Here is a 27658-nt window from a genome sequence, read left to right as displayed (position 1 = left end):
GGGCGCACCATTCTTTGAACGTACGCCAGCGATCGCCCGCCTCCCAAACGTCTTTCGCGCGTCGTCTGCTGCGTCGTCTGCTGGCGGGGTTCGCGCGCAGAAGGCATATGCACGCCTGCACGTACAGGTTTGCGAGGGAGTTGTGGAACGAGGGCCCGAAGTCGTGCGCAGAACAAAGAACAAAGCGAAGAACAATGTTGAGGAGTGTGGCTCAGAGATATGGAAGAGAGGAGGAATGGGAGAAAGGATGCGAAGCGGCCAGCGGGTGGACGAGTCGTGCAACGTTCGTCCGAAACGACGCCACCTTCTCGCGTGTTTGCACGCGCACGTGTGTGTGTGTGTGCGTGTGTTCCGGACTGCCGGATCAGGGCAGCGAGGAATTGCCCCGGGAGAGACGTGAAAGAGACGCGGTCCACGGCGCGTGCGAGCAAAAATTAAAAGGAAAGAGATAGATAGAGAGAGAGAGGGTGTGTGAGAAAAGGAAACCGACGGGCGGCGGTGTTTTCCGTCGCCGGATAACCTTGGATCCTCGCTCATACGCCCGTCGACGTCGTCTTCGTCATTCAGCCGGCTCGACGTCTCACGCGCGTCTCGTTCCAGGTAAGGTGGCTGAGCCGCGAATGTTTTACACTCCGCTGTTCTCGCTTTCTCCCCGACTCGTCGAGAGCGCAATCCGCGACAAATGTTGCACGCACGCGTGCCCCCGATAGATCCTGGAGCATAGTTTTAGGCGCAAGTATAGTTATCTAAAGTTTTGTTTTAAAAATCGCACTGCAGACGATCTCCCAGCGCGACTGATGCGTAACTGTGCGTGTTAACGTGGCAATCTTGGACCCGCATTCTCAAAAACGCTTTTACGCTCTTAGTAAGGGCATATAACAATCAATCGATAGATTTGACATATTATTTCAAAAGGCCACCGGTTAACGGCAAACAGCCTTTCAAACAAAAAGAAATTCGCTCATTGGGTCTCTGAAGCTCGTGACACTGATGTTGTCGAGCGTGTGCGCGACAACGACATCTGAGAAACGCCTTTAACGTGTTGTATTGCAAACTAAGTTCCTCCCTCTTCGATATACAAGTTGACTGGTACATGTATGTGAGAGAGCAATAAACTAGCGAATTTCTGAAATGGTTTGTCTTGGCTGAGTATTACAAAGGCAACGCGCTTCTTGCATAAGGTATGCGCTATCGGGCAGAAATTTGCATAAGCATTGCAAAAGACGCGAGGGCGGCCGGCGTGGTAGGCCGTCGTCTGCGCGCTTATTCGAAAGGACAAGAGAGAACGGTGGCTGCTACTTTTACAGCCCGACTGAAGACACGATTGTGTTGCGCTAAGATTCGTCCCCGAACCACACTAAGCGAGGTGCCATGATTGGAAGACTTCGATAGCACTTATTCACCAGATTTAGCGCATTTCTGTTCTCCAGAATAGGTGCGCGCCTTAAACCGTGCCCCATCCATAAAGCTGCGATGCCTGGCAGAGTGGGTAGTGTTCCTCCGGGGACCCACGTATAGCCGCTCACCTGACTATACTCCGAGCTCGTGTGCATATGGCCCTCACTTCACATCCCTGCCTGACAATATTGACGACAAAAATGCTGCGTGTGTACAGTATATGGCCAACTTACAAACAGAAACATATATTGTGTATTTGGCGACCGATTACGCCTTAATAATGATACAAAGCCAAGCAGACTATTCTTTTAGTGCCAGGATTTCAGCCTAATTTGTCGTCTCAACCTCTTTTTGACTTTTTTTTTTCTACCGACAAAGTTTTTCAGTTATATTGGCTTTATTACCAGCAATAGATGTTCACTTTAAGAGGGATCGATACTGTTAATAAGTTACGCAACACCTCTTTTATGCAATAGCGCGGGCTAGCGATCGATTTTTGAAAGGAAATGAACTACTTTACTGCTTTTCGTTCCAGGGAACAGTTGTAAGCAAATGTTTTATAAATTGCATTGATAGAAGGGAAGGAATGAATCCCAGGCGTTTCTTTTTTGTCTTCTTTAAAGATTCTGAGAAAGTGTCGACGACCGTGGTTAACGTAATACGTGACTCATGTAATGCGCAAGGTCTGCTGCTGACGACACTCGGGTGACTTAATGTCCCTCTGGAGGTGATTCACCGTTCAGGACGAAACGTCGCCCGCCCTGCGCTAAAGCGCATGTCCCATTGGGGCGTGGTCAGAGATGATTGGCAGTACCCAGCCTCCATTTCTTTCTCGTTGCGCAAACAATCGCGCCAGGTTCATACCGCTGAATCGCGCCTTTTAACAAATGCTAACCGCTGGACTCTTCTGCACTCGGTGACGCTACGAGCTCTTACCACAAAGCCGCGCTGCATGTTCTCGCTGTGCTTTGGCGTCACAAAAACGGTTGAAGCGACACAGTGCATGCCGCAAGAAGTTCGTCCAATTATTGACGTCATCGAAACGTGCAAGCGTAATTGGCTGCCGCATCTAAACCAGTTGTCTTCGCGTTGGACTGTGGTGTACTTGCCACTGCGTTGTTACTGTGTCACCGACTACAGAAAATTTTATCAGTTGAAAGGGTGTCGTGAGTTCTGTTGCTGGTCGAAGCGTTTTAAAGTTGATCATCCATGCCTATTGAGAGCCGAGTACTTCTTTCTTTCGTTCTTTTCTTCTCCTCCGTCTTCTTCTATTCCTTCTTATGAGTCAAGAGAAGCATCCACATGACAGCCCTTCTGCAAGGTTATCAGCTTCCATGCATGGAGCGATGCATTAAAAATTGGCATAGGTGACGTTAAGGGTGAGGAAGATGGAGGTGTAGGTTAAATGGCAAATGGGTCTATCCAACAAAAGGCAGAAATGTAGCCGGGCAGGTCATGTCACGCAGGGCATGCACTTCGCAGGGCGCGCAACCTGTGTTCCGGTTAAGTTACAGAATGGGTGCCAGGAGAAGGGGAAGCGCAACCGAGGACGCCAGGGAATGAAATGGCGTGACGAAATCGGGTTATTCGCAGCCATAAGATGGCGATCATCTTGCGCAAGACAGGAGTAATTGGAGATTGCTGGCAAAGGCCTTCGTCCTGCGGTTTAGATGAATTACGATAACGATGGCCGCGGCAGTGACGATAAAAATTGAGTGATAGAACTACGGAGTGCTGGAAGCGCATTGCCGTTAAGCTCCTGGTGTCATATCTTTTTTTACTCTTTTTTGCGTACCCATCACATAGGGTTCCGCGCTTGAGGGTAGGCTCGTACACCGTGGTGCCTGGGGGGGATGTTTCGCAGGAAGGCTTCGACGCTGTGATAACAACACTGCCTGCGAAGGAGGATTGCTGCGCTGTGCCGGCCACCACGGTGTCGGTGTGTGCGCGGACGCGAAGGGTTCGGAGGGGGCTTACGGCCGTCGGTTGCGCTTAGCAGACCGGAAGCCTGTGAGCGCGAGGCACTTCCTGCAAGATAACTTCCTTCCGTCCGTCTTGTGGGGCCTCCGGAAGGCCCTGCTAGATATGCTGGAGCGTTTACGGTATACACGGGATCAGCAAGGAGCGAGCGATTTTTTTTTTTTTTACGCGTACCATACGGTCGACGCGATTTCCAAATCCTATCTCAAGATAACGTTCGAGTGAAATCCGCATTACGCTCTGCCGGCGATTGAAGCGGAAGTACCGTGTGTAAGCCGGCAGGCGATATCTTTAGTGCCCATCTACTATACCCTTGCTATCGGCTATCCCGTTTGCGAATTATAAATTTGTGATGCAATTGTGTTGGTATAATTATAAATTATGCCGAATTGCGAGCAATAAGATGGAAAATCACTGGCTCTGCAAAACAGAAAGAAGACGAAAAACTTTTATTTCGAAGCCGAGGCCTGTAGCTAAAATTACAGCGCACATGTAAGCGTTCGGGGCAGCGCATTAAACGCCCTTATTCCCAGGAGAACATTGATTTTCTTTTATTTTTCTATTGCGGCTGCTGTGATTGTCCAACATTTGATTGCGAAGTTGCGTCGCGAACAAACATAAGCGCGGTTTAATTTACAGTAAAGCAAGCGTGCTTTGTTGTCCGTGGAACTTCCGAAACGCTACTTTCTGTGACACGCGAACAACTTACAGGTGACAATGCGACAACGAGCGCGAGACTTAAAGGCGCCCCCGAAAGAAGTCCCTCGTTCTCGTCCGCTTTAACTTCAGCCTGGGAAGAGAAGTCACAAACATCTGATATATACATACAACGGCAAAATAAGACAAAATGGACCACCGAGTCTCGCGTGCGGCGTGTTTTCCTGCTCTTCTCTTCCTCGTTTGGATAAATGCGACACCGTCACAAGTGGCAGTTACGCAGAATCTCTTCTCCCCCCCCCCCCTCCTCGCCACGAACCGTGTATGAAACCAAAGCGCTGTCAAAGTCGGCCGGACTACTTCGCGCAGTAACACGATAACGCTTTCTGAAGCAGCGCCGCCCCAGCATAGCTTTCCCCACCATTGCCACAGAAAGTTGTCCGCCAATACCGGCTACCGCTTATTTAACGCACCAATTCGTATAGGACACTTCTTTGTCATCATCGTCGTCATCATCGTAATCAACATCATCTGTGTTGTGTGTCGTCGTCGTCGCAATTAACCCCGCCTTATACTTTACGTCGCTTTTGGACAATGGCCCCTCGCAACGATCACCAATTACACTTGCCTCGCGTCGGTCGCCATAATGCTATTATCCATGCAAATTTCGTATTCTCGTCACGCCATCCTAATCTCCTCCTCACCCGCCGTGGTTGCTCAGTGGCTATGGTGTTGGGCTGCTGAGCACGAGGTCGCGGGATCGAATCCCGGCCACGGCGGCCGCATTTCGATGGGGGCGAAATGCGAAAACACCCGTGTGCTTAGATTTAGGTGCACGTTAAAGAACCCCAGGTGGTCAAAATTTCCGGAGTCCTCCACTATGGCGTGCCTCATAATCAGAAAGTGGTTTTGGCACGTAAAACCCCAAATATTATTATTAACCTCCTCCTACCCTCAAGTCTTGTAGCATTCATTCTGTTAGTCCAATCGTAAGGCAATTTATCTGTCTTACTGTTTAGTTATCCGTGCAAACTTCGTACCCTCGACACGCCATCCTAACCCCCTCCTACCCTCCAGTGTCGTGGCATTCATTCTGTTACTCCGATAGTACGGCGATTTATCTGTTTCGCGGTTTAGATGACCCGCCGAGATGTGTTCTAGCGTTCTTCAATTCTGTCGCTCTCTGCGCAACGTTGCACTGGCCTGACCAGCCTGCCCAACTCCACATCTTTATATTCGACTAAGAAATCGAGTAGGCCTAGATGGCATCAGTTATTCGACGACACGTAATTGCATGGTTTCGCGCGCGGCATGCATATGCGAAAAGGTTGGGAGAGTGTCAGTGGGCGATAAGTGGGTTTCGAAAGAAGAAAAAAAATCTACTCACATGTGCCAACCTGAGAACTTCTTTAGAATTCGTAAAATCCTGTGAAAGAGGAGAGAGGAGGAAGAGAAAGAGAAAAAATTGCCCCCATGTTTTTTTTTTTTTTTTAGCTTCACTGAATACGCGCATTTTCAGGCATGCATACGCGCTTCACTAACAAGGATTTAACTTCAGACGCTACACTACGGTAAGCAGCAAACTTAAAACAAGAAATAATGATAGAAGCCCCAAACTGTTTCTAGATCGCGTTGACTTCTTTCAGCGAGTTAGCTGTTTTCAATTCCACCTGCTTCAAGAACTTCTTCGTATGCCCGCCGTGGTTGCTCAGCGGCTTTGGTGTTGCGCTGCTAAGCGCCGGGTAGCGGGATCGAATCTCGGCCACGGCGGCCGCATTTCGATGGGGGCGAAATGCGAAAACACCGGTGTACTTGGATTTAGTTGCGCGTTAAAGAAAATGCAGGTGGCCAGAATTAGTCTGGAGTCCCCCCACTATGACGTGCCTTAACGCTCAGGTTGTGGCACGTAAACTCTCCTAATTTTGTTCTTTTTAAACTTGTCTCTATAAAGTTGTGCCAAGCAAGCGTCCCCCTCGCGTCCTTTCACCATCGTAAGGCTTCAAAAGGAGATTACGGAGATTGACGTGGGAACACTTTCGCAAAGTAAATTTGTTTCTCGTTAACCTTGACTTGCAACATTTGCAAAGTTGCAAAACCGGGCCAAATTCGTAAAGTTTACGAAAAATTTGGAAGAGTTGGCAGGTATGCTTTACTATATACGAGGAGGGGTTATATATCTCTCTGCTGAGATTTTCTCATGTGTTCTTTTAAGTACTGTCCTTTTTTTTAAGTTGGTTATATTTTCTCATAAAATAAGTTTCTTTTATTGCTTTCTCGCAAATGTATTTAAATACTAATTAAGTTTCTCATTTGTGTGACGAATCCTCCTCGTATGTGTGTGCCATGTTGGAAAGGGCCGCAACATCAACAATGTCGAATGTTGATGCTGATTATGTGATATAATTATGATAAGATTATGAGGGATACCTTAGTGGGGGCCCCCGGACTGATTTTGACCCCCTGAGGTTCTTTAAAGTGCGCCCAATACACAATACACGATCGTTCTTCTTTTTTTTTTGCATTTCGGTTCCATCTATACGGGGCTGACGCGGTCGGGACTCGAACCCGCAACCGCGTGCTTAGCTACACACGTAACCATTCGCTGAGCCGGCGCAACGGGCATGTCTTTCACAACCACTGCAACAATTTGGCTGCTATGCTTCACTTTACAGTGCTTTGTGTCGATGAAACCCGGCCAACCGGACGAATTGTTCATTCGCCTTACGATCTGCTCATTTTCGCCATTTCCGTACCGGTGTAATAAATGGGGCTTGTAAGCGCTTCGTGTAGAAGGGGGGATGCGTTTAAGCACTGCTGTGCAACCGCTATGTGCAACTTAAACATTTAAGCACGTTTAGCATACTTGTTTTATGGCGATACAGCAATCATGTGGATACTCCAGGCGAATATCCGCCATCGTCGGCGCCGTCGCCGTGAGGTTCTGTACAAAGTCCAAGTGCAATACAATCGCGGCCGCAAGCCGTACACTGTAGAGGTGCGAGGGGAAGCGAGCGTTCGAAGGTCTCGTATCGATCTCATATCCATCTCAATGTCTCAATCTCGCATCGATATATGGAATCCTTTACAAAAACCCGTATGTTTTCTAAATCGTATGTCAGTCATGAGTTTACTTTTTTTCTTTATTTAATAGGGAACAATCGCGACGAGCCCCACCACAAACGTTTAAATACAGAGCCGTAATCAATTGTGTCTGCAAAGTTTGCGGAAGATCTTCATCTGCAAGAAGAAGTACCTTTACCGCAAAAAGAAGTACACCTGCCTCCTTCAAAAACAATGAACGCCCACGGAACAAACACTCCACGATTCCCGTGGCGGAGCACACATTGCGTAATGCATGGTACACACGCCAGCAGCCGTCCAAGCGTGGGAGAATAAATGCCGAGATCCGTGTAGGCGCCCCTAGACGTGTAACTATGTCAGTAGACAGAACTACGCTCTGCGCGCCACGCCTGACATGATTCGCATGCATCTTTTTTTTCTGCCGCTGTACCACGGCACGCGGCGTCTTTGCATCGCAATGCCGTCGTCTGCTGCCGGCAAGTTCAAGCGCCGTCTGCTTCATTGCCACGTCGGTGAGGTGAAACCTGAAAATGTCTGCTGCGGCACTTCGGCCGCCGCCATCTGCTTTGCCGCATCGCGGTCGGAAACCTAAAAATGTCGAATGAAAGCACAGCGCAGACGCAACAAAACGCACGCAGAAGGCACATTCGATGAAATAATATATATATATATATATATATATATATATATATATATATATATACATATATATATATGTTTGTGTGTGTGTGTGTGTGTGTGTGTGTGTGTGTGTGTGTGTGTGTGTGTGTGTGTGTGTGTGTGTGTGTGTGTGTGTGTGTGTGTGTGTGCACGCGTCGTCTGCCGGCGGCAACTTCAGGTGCCGTCTGTTTTGCTAGCTGTTCGAGGTGAGGAAACCTGTAAACGTTGTCGGCTACTGGCAAGTGTTTTTCTTCCTATTATTCAAGTGCCCGGTTGGGCAAGGATTTAACGACGCCTTGCGTGCCCCCATACTCGTTTTTCAGCCCGTCTATTTGCGGGAGTGTCGTCATGGCGTCTACTTCGCTGACCCAGCTCTTGGCCCTTTCCCTGGTGGCCTTCGCCTGCAACTTGGCCGCTGGACAGCAGCTCGAAGGTAAACGCGCCTGGCATACCGAATGCATCAATCTGCACCTGCATAATGCGCACAGAGCGAGACGCGTGCATGACCGACCTTCCTCACCACTTCCTCCTCTCCCCCCCCCCCCTACGACCGCCATTAGCAGCTAAGCGTTTTATCGTTGTGGACTCCTGACCTTACTTGCCAGTCTTGACCCATGCATTTGAGTATAGCAGCGTTTGTTTATCTGTTTGTTTGTCAACTGATAAAACTGGTTGAAGCGGTGAGGGACGTGTAAGGCACGGGGAACGAGATCCCGCATTCTTGACCCGAGACAGCCAGGCGCACGCGCACTGTCGTTGTTGATTGCGGTTGTCCTCGAGTGCCAGTCGTGAACCCAGAATCGTGTGGAAGCATCCGCCCATAAGCGCAGTCGTGTCAGTAGTAGCAGTTTGGCCAGTGCAAAAACAAAAAACAAAGACATGAAGTATAACTGGATCTGCCGTTGGCAACGCCGCTGATGGCGAAGGTTGTTGATAGTTGAAGCGAGGTCGTAAGCAGTAATAGTGGAGTGTTTTCGAAACAAGTTGAGCGATGGCCCTCGCCAAACGGCGTAGCAGTGCGCCGAAGAGATCTCCTCATCCTTTGCAGTGCTGTCTGTTCACTGGTCGCTTTTGCGCCAATAGCAGTCCACGCCGCAGGACAATTATGCAAATTAAATAGACGCAGCGCCCACGTATAACGATAGTCGAGAAAACACGAAAATCTGATAGTTGTAACCGGCTATGATTATACCTCGAAGGGCTGAAGTGACGTACTGGTATACCTGTGCACTTCAGTGGCGGTGAAATTTGTACACTTGAGCACTGAGATGCCGAAAGGAGCTTGAAAATGCAGCTAATCTCTGGAACAAAAGAAAGGATAATTGCTAGCAAGCAAAATGCACCCACCGAAAGGAACACAAGCAAGATACTCACCGAAATTGAGTCTTGACTCAATTGAGTCTTTCTTGGGGGGGAGGGGGGTTTAAAGAAGAGAAGAAGCGGTAGTCATTTTAAATGTTTCATTTGTGTCGTTCATATGTTGCTCAGGAATTGAAATTAGGGGGGTGTCTAAATTTTTTGTGAAGGGGGGAGGGGCGAGGGATTGAGAGTAGAGAAGAAGAGGTCGTAATTTTTGATGCTTTATTTGTGTCACTCATGTGTCGCGCAGGACTAGCACCGTTTATGGCTGTAACACTCATGACAAAGATTACAAACAACTACTTCACTTGGCACAAGAATTAAAGTCATATTTATGAACAGAGAGAAGAAGAAGAATTGTATGTTTGGTCGCTGTCTTTGTATGGCGCTCTGATTTTGCTGCTTCTTTGGACATACACAGCCAGCATTGACGACGATTGTCTAACGATACGTCGGGTGAAGAATCAGCAGGCCGGGCGCCTTACAGGTACGACGTTTCTTTTTTGAGTACCTGGCTATTACCCTGCCACTACGGTGGTCGGAAGCCGAGAACATCGTCACAAGCCTTATGTTCATGCAAGTGTAGCAAGCCATATGAATGATACTACAGGCTGTAATGAAAAGCCTGGGGGCTTGCATGCGTCACAAAACTTCATAAAACTGGCACGTTTGGATCTCCACAACTCGGAAACAAGTTCGGCGACTTCAGCAATAGTTGTTGATGGTGACGCCGAGAGCAAGAAACCTCACCTAGAGGACAGCAAGTACGACGATACAACGTCCAATTATGAGCTAAGGGATGCAGAAGATATGGGTAAGGATGCACTATTTGCTTTGGCAGACGCATAAGAAAAAACGAGCAGAAGGCATTCAGTTGCCTTTCACCCAACAAGCGAAGGTACGACTCTCTGGCAAGTGAATGCAAACCGAGTATCTGCCGAAATAGTTTCTGCTGCCAAAGAAAAAGTGCACTCTTTCATGACGACCAGAGATGGAAGTTTCAGTGTCAGCGTTGTTTCCTTAGCATCCGCAAAACGCCTTCTGATGCTCTCATGTGTAGGTGGCCTAGAAGTCAAGCCCTTCATCCCAGAGTCATAGACGCGAAACGTTGGGAAAGTAAGACATGTGCCTCTGCAGTATACAGACGAGCAACTCCTAGACTTGTTGAAAGATGCAGGGGTTACATTGGTATGCAGGCAGATAAAGTATTACCACCAGGAAGATGAAGCAGTAAAGTCGCATCCACTTCACGCAGTAATTCTTACTTTCAGGGACGATCGCCCTATTCCAGGAAGAATTTGCTTAGGTTTCACCAGTCATTTTGTCGAGGAATATCTAGGGCCTGCACTTCGCTGCTATAATTGCCAGCGATTTGGGCACATGGCGATAAGCTGCCGCAGCACACGTCGATGCAAAATCTGCTCAAACGATCACGACCACAAGGAGTGCAAGCCACTCCTTCAGCCTAAATGTGCGAACTGTGCGGGGAACCACGCTGCCTCCTACTTAGGCTGCCCTCAGAACAAGGCAGCTGCAGAGATGCGTCGACATGAACTTATCCATGGAAGACAACCGCGACGCAATGAACCCGCCCCTAACCTTGAGATTGTTCATCCAGTGCAAGGTCACCCACCTCAGCGGGCACAGGCACCCCCACAGCCAAGAGAACCAATAAGCTCTTCCTCCTCGAGAGAACAACCAACAGTGCAATCAAGAGACCAACCAAGAGGATCACAGTCAAGCACCCAGTCTTATGCGTTAACGCTACGGAAACTCACACGACAACAGGCAGAAAACAATACACCATGTAGCTCCAATGCTCGCACACATTATTCTCAGCGACCTTACGCACTTACTGCAGGAGCAACGCCAATCAATAGCGACCATACCGCCGCATCGCTGACGCAACTGATTTTGCCAATGCTTTTCGCAGCTCTTAAGGCAATCCTATCTCCTCTGCCGGAAGCCAACAACCTCCTAGAAGTGAAAGGCTTGTTGCCTCTGGAAGAACTATTGTGTCAACAATACGGGCCAAAACTGCGGCAAGCAGTACATGAATAACCGCTACAAAAATGTCTCCACATTTCAGTGGAATGCCAACAGTCTTCGAAGGAAGTGTGCTGACTTTCGTAAACTGCTTGTACAAAACAACTTTCCAATACTTTGCATTCAAGAGGCCGGAATCAATGACAATTTTCGCCTCTCGAATTATGTGATATACGAGATTTCTCGTCAAGCAGCTCTTAGCAGAGTGCTCCTGCGCTTCAGAAAACACTTACCATGTTATCAAATTCAGTCCAGTGATTCAGACTTTCCAGAATTCATCACATGTAAAGTATCCTTTGGTAAGCTCTGCATAACAGTGATTAATCTACATCTAAAACCTTCAAACCGGATTTCAGAATAAGTGCTAGTGGATATCTTCAATATAGCTCATTGTAATGTATCTACATGTGGGGACTCCTATGCACACAACATTATCTGGGTCAGTGATCGTTGTGATGCCCGTGGTAACTTTATTTAGTACGCCATAGATAAATGCAACTTGACTGTTTTAAAGGATGGGTCGCCAACATTTCTTCGTGGATATAATTGTTCAAGCTGCGTAGAGGTTACCCTGTGTTCACATGATCTAGTGAATGGTGTGGGATGGACAACAGATATGGAACCGCGCGGAAGTGATCACTTTCCCATCCTTGTAAATCACCCTGTCATGCCCTATGATATCAGGCGTTACAGCAGACTAACCAACTGGCAAGCTTTTCGGTACTGCCTAACGGATCAAATTAATCAACATGCAACGGTGGGAAGATGTACAGAATTTTTGCAGGATTGTATGAACATATGCACAAAGAAGGTCTCAATTTCAAATGACTATGCTGCAGTTAACGGAGGGTATGAACACCTAAGAGCCATCAGACGCCGATCCAAAAGAGCGTATCGACGAAGCGGCAGTTTAGCAGCATACAAAAACGCTCAGAAAATTCACAATGTAATGCGCAGACGTATGGAAAATTTAGACAAACGGTGCTGGCGCAATTTCTGCGGCACACTGTCTCCTCACATGTCTGTCCCACGAATTTTTCTACTAATTCGTTCTTTAAGCGGACCTGTAACACAGAGCTTTCCATTTCGCGCTCTCGCTGTAGCCCGGTAAACGTGTGAGATAATAGTTGCAGATGAATTCCGCGAGCTTATTTCCAGACCTGCTTTTTCATAACAATGTGCAGAATTTGATAATTCAGTTGTGTTAGCTAAGCAGAAAATTAATTATTGCTCTGGGGCACAGCATTCTCAAATAGGTCCTGCTTTTACAGTAAGCGAACTTCAATGTGCAATCGCATCACGTCGCCAAAAGTGTTCTGCTGGGCCGGACGGCACTACGTACAATATGCTAAGAAACCTCTAGCCGACAGGTACAAGTGCTCTCTTAGACACCTATAATTATTTATGGATAGAAGAAACTGTGCCCGATTCTGAGACCGTCACTCGAATCATCCCAATTTTAAAACCGGGTATGGCACTCTTGTTCCTTAAATCATTCCGCCCAGCTAGTTTGACAAGTTGTTTAAGCAAATTAATGGAGAAAATGATTGACGCGCGACTTCAGTGGTGGTGTAATGAAGCGGATGTGTTGTCGAACTACTTAGCAGGTTTTTAGAAAACAGAGTTGCACAATGGATGCAATATTGGATATAGTGACCTGCGTAGAACGGACGCGCGCATGCAAACTGGGCGATGGCAGTATTCCTAGACATCAAGAGGGCATTTGGCTTCGTTAGTTACGTTCATGTTCTGCTGAGTATGTTCGAACTCGGAATGTATCGCAAGTCCTTGCGATGGATTTCTGAATTTTTATCAGGTCGCAAAATGTTTGTTCGGACGGGTGAGAGAAAGAGTGCTGAACGTGTTGTCAAACCGGGAGCACTACAGGGAAGCGCACTCGGCCCTTTCCGTTTTAACCGCGTCATGGCTGATTTAACAAGAAGACTGACATCACAGTTAAGATTTTCACTGTGTGCAGATGATGTGGGCATTTGAACATCTGGGACTAATATTCAGTTACTTCATATCGCATTGCAAGACGGCATGAATATCATTAACCAATCTTTAAGAGAGAGAGAGAGAGACAGAGGAAGCGTTCTATCACACGCGAAGACAGCTGTATTGCTCTTCACTTGGAGGCAATTAAAAAATTTCGCCCTTAATCTGGAAGGGCACCCTCTAATGATTGTCGCACAGCATCAATTTCTTGGCATCATACTTGATAGGCAGCTATCCTGGGCACCCCACATAAAAAAACTCGAAAACGAGGTCAATGCTATAATGACTGTACTTCGCAGACTTGCAGGCACATCGTGGGGCGGATCAGTATCGTCCATGCTGAATGTTTACAATGCATTAATACGACAACAAACTGCGTATTCCGCCCCCATATCACATGGACTTTTCCACACGTCAGAAGAGCGATTTCAATTACTTTTAGCTAGAGGACTACGCGTATGTCTAGGAGTTCCACGAGCGACTTCTGGCTGTCTTGGAATAGCTGAGGCTCGCCAATCACCGTTTCCAGTTATATGAACTACGGAGACATGCCGACGTTCTTTTCGTTTTCAAACAAGATAAAACCCACCCATTGGCTCTAGACATAATGAAACGAGATAGAAGTTATGTTTATAAAGAAATTCAAGAAAATCTCCATATGTTGCCAAGAGATTAATTTTGGAACTCAGACGTCGAATATCCTCTATGGCTGCTTACACTTCCAAAAATCGAATTGTCCGTAGACGGGGTATTCAGAAAAAGAGATGTTCATTCAAGCTGCGCAACAACTAGCACTTTACCGTATCTATATATATATATATATATATATATATATATATATATTGAAATGGGGTTTATTGTAGCTCGTTCGAGGGATCGCAGGTAGCTCTAGATCACGAGTCCTAGCGCTTCGCCTCAACAACCCGCGCTCGTGTCTCGCGCCGCAGCGGTGGCAGTCCGCACAGTGCCACATGCATATTACCCACTACAACTTCCCCCGGGGCGAAGAGGAGCCATCCTGCCGACCTAAGGCGATGATACGATCAGGGGGTCGTGGTACGGCTTCAGGCGGCTGACGTGAACAGTCTCGCGGCCACGGCGGCGTTTGTCCGAAGATGGCGTCACCGGTTCGACCACATAATTCACAGGCGAAGTACACGCGACGATCCGGTACGGACCTTGATATTTCGGAGCAAGCTTTGGGCTAAGGCCTGGAGCTTGGAAGGGCAGCCGAAGCCAGACGTGAGAGTCCACGGCGAAGAACTGTGTGGGCTGATCGTTGCCGTGGCGATCTTTGTGGATTCCTTGGGTATCCGACGTGAACGAGCGAGCAAGTTGGCGGCACTCTTCAGCATGGCGAGCAACTTCGGAAAGAGCGGTGAATTCAGAGGCATCCGGGTGATATGGTAGTACGGTGTCGAGGGTAGTGGATGGTTCACGGCCATAAAGAAGGAAAAATGGTGAGAAGCCTGTGGTAGCCTGAACGGCGGTATTGTATGCGTACGTCACAAAAGGGAGGACATCGTCCCAATTGGAATGATCCGACGCAACATACATGGTGAGCATGTCCCCAAGGGTGCGGTTGAATCGTTCCGTTAGACCGTTAGTTTGTGGGTGATACGCCGTAGTGGTGCGGTGAATAGTGCGGCACGCGGCGAGGAGCTCATTAATAACTTCGGACAAGAAGACACGGCCTCGGTCACTGAGCAGTTCTCGCGGTGCGCCGTGCCGTAAGACGAAATGCCGTAAGATGAATGCGGCGACGTCGCGAGCAGCAGCCGAAGCAAGTGCAGCAGTTTCAGCATATCTTGTCAGGTGGTCTACTGCGACAATTATCCAACGATTGCCGGTAGCACTGCATGGAAGAGGACCATAAAGGTCGATGCCAACCCGATCAAAAGGACGTGCAGGACAAGGTAAAGGTTGCAGAGGGCCTGTCGTATGAGAAGATGTCTTGCGTCGCTGACAGGCTGCACATGACCGAATGTATTTGCGGACATAAGAATACATGCCGCGCCAGTAGTACCGCTGGCGGAGCCGCTCGTAGGTTTTCAGGACGCCAGCATGAGCTTGTTGTGGGTCTGCATGGAAATACGTGCATACGTCGGAACGCAAATGGCGAGGGATGACTAGCAGCCATTTGCGACCGTCGGGCTGATAGTTTCGGCGGTACTAGATGGCGTCCCGTAGCACGAAGTGGGTGGCTTGGCGACGAATGGCTCGAGGGCATGTAGACGTTGAAGAACTGCTAAGAATGTCAATAAGAGACACAATCCACGGATCTTTTCTCTGTTCAGACGGCATGTCACTAACGGCAAGCGTAGCAACCGGGCACTCTATGGGTGAAGGTGGCCTTTCGTCGGAGCGCATGGGCGCACGGGAGAGCGCATCTGCATCAGAATGTTGGCGCCCGGATCGATAAATGACGCGAATGTCAAATTCTTGGATCCGAAGAGCCCAACGTTCAAGACGCCCCGACGGGTCTTTCAGTGACGCAAGCCAGCAGAGCGCGTGGTGGTCTGTCACAACGTCGAACGGACGGCCATACAAGTAAGGGCGAAATTTGTTTAAGGCCCAAACTATAGCTAAACATTCTTTTTCCGTGACAGAATAATTGGATTCTGCCTTCGTGAGAGCACGACTCGCATATGCAACCACATATTCTGGAAAGCCAGGCTTCCGTTGTGCAAGGACGGCCCCAAGACCAACGCCGCTGGCGTCGGTATGAACTTCAGTCGGTGCACTCGGGTCGTAGTGGCGTAGAACAGGCGGTGAGGTAAGCCGACGGCGCAAAGTGGTGAAGGCTTGGTCACATGCCGGAGTCCAGTCGCGAAGGTCACCAGAGCCAGCCAGGAGCTTCGTCAGGGGAGCGATGATGCAGGCAAAATTGCGCACAAAGCGACGAAAATAAGAGCAAAGACCGACGAAACTGCGGAGCTCTTTCACTGTAGTCGGCCGCGGAAATTCTGCGACAGCACGAAGTTTGTCAGGGTCGGGAAGGACGCCGTCTTTGGACACGACATGGCCAAGTATGGTCAGCTGGCGGGCTCCGAAGCGGCACTTTTTCAAGTTAAGTTGAAGGCCGGCGGTGGTAAGGCAAGTAAGGACTTCGCGTAGACGAGAGAGGTGAGTGGTGAAATCAGGGGAGAAAACTACCACGTCGTCTAAATAACACAAACACGTCTTCCATTTGAGGCCTCGTAGAAGATTGTCCATCATCCTTTCGAATGTCGCGGGTGCATTGCAGAGGCCGAATGGCATTACTGTAAACTCATACAGGCCATCAGGCGTAATAAAAGCTGTCTTCGAGCGGTCGGATTCAGCCACTGGCACTTGCCAATAGCCCGATCGCAAGTCCAAAGAAGAAAAGAATTCGGCACCATGAAGACAATCCAGGGCGTCATCTATGCGCGGTAGAGGATAGACATCTTTTCGTGTAATCTTGTTGAGGCGACGATAGTCCACACAGAAACGAATCGAGCCATATTTTTTCTTAATGAGTACTACAGGAGATGACCAAGGGCTGCAGGATGGCTTGATAACACCACGTTCAAGCATGTCTTCAACTTGCTCGGCGATGACACGACGCTCGGTGGATGACACGCGGTACGGACGCTGGCATAATGGTGCGTGGTGTCCCGTATCAATGTGGTGAGAGACGGTACTGGTGCGGCCTAATGATGCTTGGTTGCAGTCAAAAGAGGCGTGAAAATCATTTAAAAGAGTAATAAGCCGCTCACGTTGTGTCGGCTCGAGGTCATCGGCAATAGAGCGACAAAAAACATCCGGTGGTACTCGGTTAGATGGCACATGGGGTGCCAGTGCTGTTACGTTGGCAGTATCCACGTCGTCGGGAACAGCGAAATGCACAATAACGTCAGCGTCCACAGTCTGGATGGTACCAATAGTCTCGCCACAGTGCAAAGCCAAAGTGTACGAATTTGGGTTAGAAATCAGTATTGCTGCAGCCCCATGGTGAATTGTGAGGAGGGCGAAAGGCAACAATATAGGTAGGCGGCGAATGAAGACGGCAGCGGGTGAAAACATTACCGTCGCTTCGGCAAGCGATGCGCATGAAAGAGGGACAAATACCGCGCTGTGAGGGGGAAGGTCAGTATCTGAAGCTACACAGATCCTGGTAACATCATGAACTTGAAAGTCGTGAGATGGCAAATCGCACAGAACGGAGAACTGAACCTCAGCACGTGCACAGTCAATGACGGCGTGATGGCGCGACAGAAAATCCCAACCGAGAATCACATCGTGGGAGCAACAAGTTAGCACAATGAAATCAATCGAATACAAAATGTCTGGAATCAACACCCTGGCAGTGCACATAGCGACTGGCTGAACTTGTTGTGCACTGGCTGTTCTAAGCAATAATACCGAAGGCATCATGGTCACTTTCCGTAATGCACGGCAAAGTTTCTCACTAATCACAGATACAGCAGCACCTGTATCGACGAGCGCAAGACATTTGATGCCATCAACAGACACTTCAATAACGTTAGCGGGGGAAAAACGAGGACTTTGATGTTCCGACGATGACGCAGTTCGTGCCTCAGGAACTGCGGAAATCAGTTTTCCGCCTCAGTAGTACTGGCACTGGGCCTACGACGCATGGGTGAGAGTGAGCGCCGACGAGGGGAAGGCGAGCGACGAGTATTGTAGAGCTGTGACTGCGGTGCTGGTATGTCATCAGCAGCGTAGACTTCCGGTGGTGGTCGCTGAGGCATACGGTATGGTCGGAAGCCGGAGCTGGGTGGTCGCGCGGTGCCCACGAAGGCCGGCAAGCGCCGGCGGCAGAAGCGCGCGACATGTCCCGGTGTACTGCAGGCATAGCATATTGGGCGGTTGTCAGGAGTGCGCCAAGGATTTGTGCCTTGCTGCTGTGCGCTGAAAAAGGGAGCGACCTGCTGGCGAGGCGAGGGCGGATGAGAGAACACCGGCTGGGGAGGCGCTGAAGGCGGAGGCGAGAATCCCGGCAGACGAGGCGCCCGTGCAGCGGCTTCAGCATACGTCAGAGGCGCGGCCACGAGAGCCGGCTGACACGGAGGTGAAAGAGCTTCGGTCACTTGCTCTTGAATTACCTGTCGGATCGCTGGAGCCAAATATTGAGAAGGCTTCTCCGTGGTCGGCAAAATCGAGAGCTGTCGCGCGACCTCCTCGCGCACAAATTCTTTTATTTGCGTCAGCAAAGTTGTGTGGTTGTCGCCAATAACCAATGCTGCTAACGAATCTTCCGTAGGCGGTGGGCGCCGAGCTAAGATGCGTTGTTTCCGTAGCTCGTCAAAACTTTGGCACAAGTTGATAACTTCGGCCACGGTACGCGGATCCTTCGCTAGCAACATTTGAAATGCGTCCTCATCAATGCCTTTCATAATGTGTTTTATCTTGTCCTGTTCCGCCATTGACGGATTCACACGCTTACACAGGTCAATGACATCTTCGATGTAACTTGTGAACGTTTCACCGTGATGTTGCGCGCGCCCCGTAAGCGTTGTTCTGCGCGAAGCTTGCGCACAGCGGGGCGCCCGAACACTTCTGTGAAACTTGTCTTGAATCTGCTCCACGTTGTGAAATCGTGTTCGTGGTTTCGGAACCAGAGGTTCGCGACGCCGGTTAAGTAAAACAGCACATTGTGCAACTTCGTGACGTCGTCCCACTTGTTATGCTGGCTCACCCTTTCGTAAGATGACAACCAATCCTCCACGTCATGATCATCGGTGCCGCTAAAGATGGCAGGATCACGCTGGCGCAATGCACCGGAAACGATGACCGTCGGAGGCTGTGGTGCATCTTCCTGGGTGGTTTCGTCAGGCATGGTCGCAGCAGTCGGTAGCGTCCGGCTTCGGAGTTCCAGTTTTCGAGGTTACCCCGCACCTCCACCAAATGAAATGGGGTTTATTGTAGCTCGTTCGAGGGATCGCAGGTAGCTCTAGATCACGAGTCCTAGCGCTTCGCCTCAACAACCCGGCTCGTGTCTCGCGCCGCAGCGGTGGCAGTCCGCACAGTGCCACATGCATATTACCCACTACAACTACAATGCCACATGCATATTACCCACTACAATATATATATGTGTGTGTGTGTGTGTGTGTGTGTGTGGTATTCAGGATACAGACACCTCTATACAGTGGCCCCAGTGCAGCAACCTCGTCAACTTGAGCATTCGTTGTACAGCCCCTCAATAAACAATAATCAATTAACCCACCTCGTGCGACTTCGTCCACAACGGCTGAACTTTCGCAATCCTATGTGCGATAAAATTTATAACTTCAGTAAGAGATGCACAAAGATGGGTAATCTTCAGCGATTCACAGGCGGCGCTAACATCGCTCTGCAGCACAAAAGAAAAAAAGTGATAGTATAATATATGAAACACCCAAAGACCTCACAAAAGCAAGCCAACCGTGGCAACGAATGATGCGGAAATTATTCCTAATCGACCATCTTCTTCCAAACTTGGCACAACGCGACTTCTCTTTTTTTAGCTCTGCCTTTAACGCTTCTCTGGACGGTCGCTTTGACATGAGCGCCCTTTTCTGGACCTGGGCCATGAACTGTCAGGTCAGCAATAACAACGACCAGCGATGAGTTTCCCCAAGTTTGGCTTCAGCCAGGATCGCCTGGCGTGGCGACTCTGTCTTTCGCGGTTATTTATGTTCTTTTTTTTCAAGGCGAGATCCTGTCAGAGGTTGTAATATTGCGTAATCGTAGCGCAATTTGCGCTTTAAGAAGAAGCTTTAGCTCGGAGCCGACTCCTGTTTTCCTATTCAAGTACGTGCAAAACGTATAAATACCTTTGTACGTGTTGAATTTGAGAGGGAAAGTTAAGTTCTGGTGACACCAGGGAGCAAAATTCGAATTTACCACCTCTTTCTTTCTTTTCTTTTTTACAGAAACCGTAAAAGCTAAAACATTAGATCGCTCCCCCGAGAGCAGGGTGCTCTCGTCAAGCCGAATTTCGGGGATGGGCTGCAAGGAAAGGGGGGGCCGGGAGGGGGGTAGGGGGGAGGGAGTTGCGACGATTGGCTGACGCTGGCATCGGTGCCCGATTCGTCCTGCAGCCCTGCAGCGCGTCGTCTGCCCATGATTTCTTCCTTCATGAAAAAGAAATGGCTCGCGCGCATCTGTCAATTTTTACGCCCGAACTACGGACACCGCACGGAAGGAAGGAAGGAGAACAAGGGGTGAAAGGCAGAGAGGTTAACCAGATGAATTGTACGCCTTGCTATTCTGCACAGGGGGATGGGCTAAGGGGCAAGAAAGATAAGAAAACAAGAGAAGATTCAAAAAGAAAAAAAAAGGAAAGCATCAGTTCACCCATCCTACAGTTTTTCAATGAGTTCTGTTTCCTTTAAAAAGCCCACCAGCGCTATTCAAGCAGTCCGTGCCGATGTCTCCTTGGGCTAGGGCACAAGAATTATGCCTTCCGTAAGCACGAAACAGAGTGAGACTTACCGCGCATATTTTTACGCCGGCTGCGGCGTCACTGCTTCGCTCATGGGCGAAGCTGCACAGTTTTCTTGCTTAATAAACTTTCATGACACTGACTACTTTCTCCATTTTTTCTTGTTTCAAGGTGTGTTTTTTTTTCGCAGTCACCATGTACACATGTGAACTGCGAAGCGTCCGAGAGCGCCTTGGTACACTCACGACACCCCTGCTTCGATGCTGCGCAGGTCCCCGGTCATGTGACCCGAGCACCGAGGTGTGGAACCCCAAGTGCAATGCCCACTGCGAACCCACCTGCACCGAGGGTGACCTGGTCCCGTGCAGCCGCTCCGGAGGGCCAGGAGCCGCACCGCAGGGACGTTTTAGCGAGCGCATCTGCCGGCCGAAGTGCAACTGCAAACCAGGTATTACGGCGCGAGCCTTTAGTGGCTCGTGAGTGTCCGTGCACAGGCCGTGGTGGACGCAGGAAAGCGGTGATCAAGCACAGCCGGTGACAGCTGTCACAGCGCTTGATGGGTGGCCCTAGGTTAACAATGAGCGATCAATCAAAGTTGACAGGTGGCTTTAGGTGAACAATGTGTGATCCATCAAAGTTGACAGATGGTTTAAATATAGCCGAGTCAGTCGGATGTCCCAGAAGAGCGCGCGCACTGCGCTTGCATCCCATATTCGCGGCCAATTTAATTAATTTAATTTAATTATGGGGTTTTACGTGCCAAAACCACTTTCTGATCATGAGGCACGCCGTAGTGGAGGACTCCGGAAATTTCGACCACCTGGGGTTCTTCAACGCGCCCCTAAATCTAAGTACACGGGTGTTTTCGCATTTCGCCCCCATCGAAATGCGGCCGCCATGGCCGGGATTCGATCCCGCGACCTCGTGCTCAGCAGCCCAACACCATAGCCACTGAGCAACCCCGGCGGCTATGTGCTACCGGCCACGGCGGCGTCCGTTCGCAGAACAGTTCAGACAACCGCAGCAGAGGCAGTCATAGATAGGCTTTCGCCTATCGCAGTTTAGCTCAGCAAGGTGCCCATAGATTTTTTCTTTGTGTGTGTGTGTGTGTGTGTGCGTGCTGTTCGCGCGGTAAAATTCGTCCACCCGTTAGAGACCGAGATTTCTAGTGATTCCGTAGGGGGCATGCAGTCATCTTTCGCGGGCGGGCTGCGGAAAATGGCGCAATCAACGATAGAACAACCGCGATAACGCTCGGCCTATTCTTGTCGCATGTTTGCCTCATAGTGCTCACTTGCCGTGGCTTTGTAAAATGTGTTAAGGGGTTTTACGAGCCGAAAGCGCGATCTGATTATGAGGCACGCCGCAGTGGGGAACTCCGGAATAATTTGGACAACCCGGGGTTCTTCAATGTGGACCTGAATCTAAGTCCACGGTTGTATTCGTCCCCATCGAAATGCGGCCGCCGTGGCCGGGATTCGATCCCGCGACCTCGTGCTCAACAGCCCAACACCACAGTCGCTAAGCAACCACGCTTTATCAAAGTGTCCGACGAAATGCATTGGCGTTACAGTTTGTTTTTTTTAAAGAAACAACTGTTTTATGCATCGAAGCACAAAAGTAACTGCAACACCCATGCATTTCGACGGGCACTTTGAAAATTATCATCTCGGAACTGGTTCTGTCCAGAGAATTCGTTCCAAGTGGATACGTCGTGCGAACTCAGCAGCTATAACTCGTAGATTGAAATATGGGGCGTAAAGTAATTAATTAAAGAGTCAGTTACCGTAACTACGTTCATTATTAAAATAACCATTTTGATTTATCATAGAAGTAATGGCCGCCTCATCGACTAATTTAGATCAAGGGTTACTCACCGTGGTTGCTCAGTGGCTATGCTATGGCGTTGGGCTGCTGAGCACGAGGTCGCGGGACCGAATCCCGGTCACAGCGGCCGCATTTCGATGGGGGCGAAATGCGAAAACACCCGTGTGCTTAGATTTGGGTGCACGTTAAAGAACCCCAGGTTTTCGAAATTTCTGGAGTCCTCCACTACGGCGTGCCTCATAATCAGAAAGTCGTTTTGGCACGTCAAACCTCATAATTTAATTTAATAGATCAAGGGTTATAATTGTATTATCTGCCACAGGCGACTTTCTTAAAATTTGGTGTATCCGAAAAAAGAACACGCTGTGTATCCCCCCACCTACCTACTGAAGGGTTCTTTAAGGTACTAAAAGGAAACAAAATGAAATTGGTGCGCCGAAATATGGAACCTGGTAGTGTCCTTCCATATACAGGCCCTTTGACACTAAGGCGCCATATTAAGCCCCTGACCATCCGCACCAATGCAGCGTCAAGCACTCGATTTCTTGCTTGATCACCTTCAATCAAATGGTTTCCTCTCAAAACTCTAGCTCTTCTTCGGACCGCGTACAGTATAGTCAGCGACGCAAACGCGATACTCACACCACATGGTAACTGGTGCTTGTTGCACAACCGGTGAGCGTTGGGTGATTCCCGGGGCACCAAATTCACCCGCTATCCGCCACAAAGGCTCTCGCTTCAATCCTGTACCATAATGAATCATGATGATTACGATGTTTTCTTATTATTTTTATTGGCCTCCCTTTTGAGACGGGTTGGCGACGAACAGCCCCCTAGCCCGCTCGATCTTATGCGGATTTACTGCATCCATCGCAGCCTAGCATCTAGCCTACCTTTCCTTACCCTTTTCTTTCTTCATCAAAGTCTACCATATTAACGACCCGGTTCTATCAATGTCTTCTCTGATTATTTTTCTTTCCATTTTTTTTGTTCGCCCAATACTCTAAACTTCTCTTGCCTATCCCAACTACGGGCCATTTAATAGTACCGTCGGCTTTGAATCTGAGCGCTTGCTCCGGAAGGTGGATGTTTCCTCCGAGTCTTGCTGGGTCGGTATTTTGGCATTCAATTGCGATTTGGTTAGTCGTTTCCGGGCTTTTTGCTGCCGCAGACGCATGCCTCATCCTGTGACGCTTGTTTGCTCCGGTATGGTTTTGACCTCAGGCAGCCAAGCTCGGTCCGTTATTCCGGCAAACGGGGGTGCTTTGGGCGGATTGCCGGATGGGCGGGGGCGCTAACGTGAACGGCCAGAGCTGGGCAGCTGCCTGGTGGCGTAGAGCTCAACCAGACAAACATGTAGCTAAAATTGCAGTAACCTGCTGCATTCCGCTTTGTTGCTGGTGCAAGTTTTCGGCAGCGGCGTAATTGTGAACACGATTACGCCGCTGTCGAAAATTTACGCTAGCAGCTAAGCAGAATATAGTAATTGGTTCTGTGTTTATGTGGTTGAGCTTTGCACTACCAGCTGGCGCCACCAATCTGGCCGCTCACGTTTACGCCCCTGCTCATCCGGCAAACCGCCCGCGCTTGCCGACGCGCTGATATTCTCTGCTGTACAGATTTGCCCTCCTGATTTCTTTTTTTGCCGCTGTTGCAAATGTCTATGGTCTTTTTTTTTAAATCATCTGCTCTCAGTGTACTGTCTCTGTACATATATATTTCGTTCAGCTTTTAATGCGCTCAGATAAATGGAATTGTTTATAAATGTGCAAAAAAAAAAACAGCTTGCACGCCTTCAAGTTTAGTGCGCAATGAAGAAGAAAAAAATATGACAAAAGTTTGTCTCGCGTATCTTGTTGTGTTTGTCAGGTGTGTCCTTTTGTGTGTCCACCTCTTGTGCGTCTATGTTGTGTTTGTCAGATGTGCTCAGTGCATCAAAAGCCGAATTCTGCCAAGTCCTATATTTGTGCCAGACTTCGAAAGCAGCGCTATTCAATATGACTCATGTAGATTGTTGCTGGGTTGGGCTGAGAGGCGCCGAGAATTAAGTCGCTACTGCAACATTTCTTACAGATCCAACAATATTTCTGTCCGGTTCGCATTTTTACGCCACCAAGTATTCACCTTCGGCGTTATAGCAGGGTTTTTGGTCATGACCGAACGCTGCTATAACGCGGGAGGGAACTTGCTTCTAAGTACCGTGAATACGCAATGTTGTTAGAAGGGAGTACCCTCTCGACGTTGTTAAATAAAAGTTGTTGAAATTTGGCCGATCTTTTGAGATATCATGCACTTTATTTTAATTCTGCTCACGCCCAAAACGTCAATGTGCAAAATTCATGGGCGTGACAGCCACATTTCTGTGGAGAAGGCATGCGAAAAACGTTCGTCTACTTAGATTTAAGTGCGCCTTAAACAAACTCAGGTGGTCGAAAGCATTCGCAACGGTCCACTACGGCGCCCCTAATAACCTAAATGAAATTTATAAGCTTAAATGTCGGGCAGTTAAACTCTATAATTTGACTGAACGGTGGTGTCTCATTTCTAGTTGACTGCTATGATCATGGTCGGTTGCTGACCGATAAAGAACACAGTCGGCAAATAGCCAAATTCTGAAATATATGTGAACATAGTTTACGTAGATTAGCAACATAACAGGGCTCGAGTAGTCAACCCTGAGGCACGCCAGACTTGTCGTGTTCAAAGATAGAAGTGATGCTTTGAATAAATACCCCTTGACGCCTGTCGCGTAAATATTCCCGAAACCACTCAATGACTGTATTTTTATCTTAATAACGTAGTTGTATTCTAAAAGCATTTTATAAATGAAGCCCTTACTACCAACGTGATCGAAAGCCTTTTCGAAGTCGACAAAAATTCACCCGTTTTTTTTTAAGTTCATTCAGGTTTATATCGATCCCTTGCTCGAAAAGCAATGTCTCGCAAGAGTCTCCATGGTGAAAGCCGCGCATGTTAATGGATAAAATTTAGTCCTTAGCGATGTATCGCAACATTTGGTGGGACAGTATACGTTCGAACAGTTTACGAGTGACCGTCGCATTTACATTTGGCCTCGTTGCGGCGCATATGCGTCAGGAGGCTGCGTACTGCGCGGACCCTCTACTGTCTCGCGTCCCCTGATATGTATTCCCCGCATGGATCCACGCGTCTCCCGGCATTCCGGCTTACCCGCACAGCGCATGCCGCGTAGTTAGTCGGTGCCGTTGTTTGTAGCTAGCAACGCGATAGGACGAAAGATGGCGCGAGTGTTTCTATGCCAGCGCCACCTGACAGCGTGGACACTCGGGCGCAAGAGGGCATGGTACCATACTTAGGGTATGGGCCTCTAGTCATTCCTAGCGTATGGTACCATACTTCGGGTATGGGCCTCTAGCCATGCTTAGGGTATGGTAACATACTTCGGGTATGGGCTTCTAGCCATGCTTAGGGTATGGTAACATACTTCGGGTATGGGCCTCTAGCCATGCTTAGGGTATGGTACCATACTTCCGGTATGGGCCTCTAGCCATGCTTAGGGTATGGTGCCATACTTCGGGTATGGGCCTCTAGCCATGCTTCGGGTATGGTACCATAGTTCGGGTATGGGCCTGTAGCCATGTTTCGGGTATGGTGCCATACTTCGGGTATGGGGCTGTAGCCATGCTTCTGGTATGGTACCATACTTCGGGTATGGGCCTCTAGCCACCATACTTCGGGAATACCACCGTACTTCGGCTGAGAGCCGTCGCACGCGTTATGACCGAGCGCTCGACGGTGAGACCGACCCGCGATCGATTCGGGAGTGGGTGTCCGAAGTGGGGACGAACACATTCGTTCGGTATCCTCGCGCGGTAGGTCGAAACCCTCTCGATTTCTTTGCGTCTTCCATTAGTTATATATAATTCGGCTAGCTGACATCGTTTGTTATAAAATGCGCAATAAATGTCTTTGTTTGTTCTCACTACTACGTACTGTGTCCTTTGTTCCACAGAACGCTTGAGGCGCCACACTGCTTAAATCGATTCGCTTCGTGTCGCCTTCCCGCAGGCCTGATCCGGGCCACGAGGGACGGTCCGTGTGTGCCCCGGAACCAGTGCGGCGCCGGGGGCGGTCAGTGCAAGCGCAACGAGGAGTTCCGCGACTGCGGCTCGGCCTGTCCCGCCGTGTGCGGCCAGAAGGCGCCAGAGGCGTGTACCGCCCAGTGCGTGCCCGGATGCTTCTGCGCGAGGGGATACATCCGCGACAAGAGCGGCCTCTGCATCCCCACGGCCGCCTGCAGGGGTGGTCGGGGCAGTGGCAGGCCCGGCAGGCAGCGCAACATCATCAGCAACCAGCACCCGCCCACGCACTTCTTCTGAGCACGTGCTTCTGCACCGAAGCTCTTCTTTCTCTTTTTTTTCTCAGAACGAGAGGGACGACGGAAGCGCCCTGTCGCGCGCACACTGTCCATCGAACTTTGCCGGGATTCTTGAAGGACATAATGTAATGATTCTATTCCAATTCTTATCCGTTTCTGCGCTTCGTCAGTGGGCCGCGCACCGCCTGTGCGTTATCAATAGGGTCGACCTGTCGGGAGCGCCGGATGATAAGAAAGGAATAGTCTAGTGAAAGGAATCCTTACATTACACCTGCTCAGATGTCGACTGCTCGCGGTGGACTTTTGACTGAATCACCGACTGCGCATGTCCACAGTAACACCATCAGAAGGGGGATGGGGGCCTTGCGCCGCCCTGTAGCCGCCTAAGCAGGAGAGGGAGGTAAAGAGACAGAGAGAAATAGAGGAGAGGCAGGGAGGTTAGCCGGAACGAATTTCGATGGGCTATCCTGCGCAGCATTCATCTACCACCCTGGGCGCCTCTGAACACTGCCATGCACAAAATAATTTCAGGCGTCAAAGCTGGTCTCGGTCGGCCCGGCTTAGTTATATTGGCATCTAGTGTGTGACGCAATCAGCGCCACTGTTTTGGAGAGAGGGAGCGTGTGCGAAGCGTTTAGCTACATCTGCAGAGATTGGCCTAACAACTGGCCCTGACACACTACTCCATGCGGAAATGCGAGGAGCAGCTCCCAGCATAGATTACCGTAGAAACAGGCCTTGAAGACGAGCATTAACGGACAAGTTCGATGAACAGTGCGTGCAAGCCCTTTGTCGTTTCGGCTGGCTGCACCTGCCATGCAACCGCCACCCTCACTTCTGATAACTGTATTCTTAATAAAAGTCGAGGACTAGGAACTCTC

At 49.3% G+C, this 27658-nt stretch overlaps 1 protein-coding gene across 1 annotated transcript; it reads left to right on the top strand.

Moving 5' to 3' along the window:
* The first annotated feature begins 454 nt into the window (after nucleotides 1–454).
* On the top strand, nucleotides 455–27658 carry LOC142563729 (SCO-spondin-like). Its single transcript, XM_075674326.1, has 4 exons — nucleotides 455–600; nucleotides 8100–8209; nucleotides 20865–21041; nucleotides 26468–27658. Exons 2-4 carry the CDS (start codon nucleotides 8125–8127, stop codon nucleotides 26776–26778), a joined length of 573 nt encoding a protein of 190 aa, XP_075530441.1. The 5' UTR covers nucleotides 455–600; nucleotides 8100–8124; the 3' UTR covers nucleotides 26779–27658.

The sequence above is a fragment of the Dermacentor variabilis genome, chromosome 11 (assembly GCF_050947875.1).
Source record: "Dermacentor variabilis isolate Ectoservices chromosome 11, ASM5094787v1, whole genome shotgun sequence".
Taxonomy (NCBI): domain Eukaryota; kingdom Metazoa; phylum Arthropoda; class Arachnida; order Ixodida; family Ixodidae; genus Dermacentor; species Dermacentor variabilis.
The sequence above is the reverse complement of the archived record's forward strand: the minus strand, read 5'-3'. Positions and strand labels throughout refer to the sequence as shown.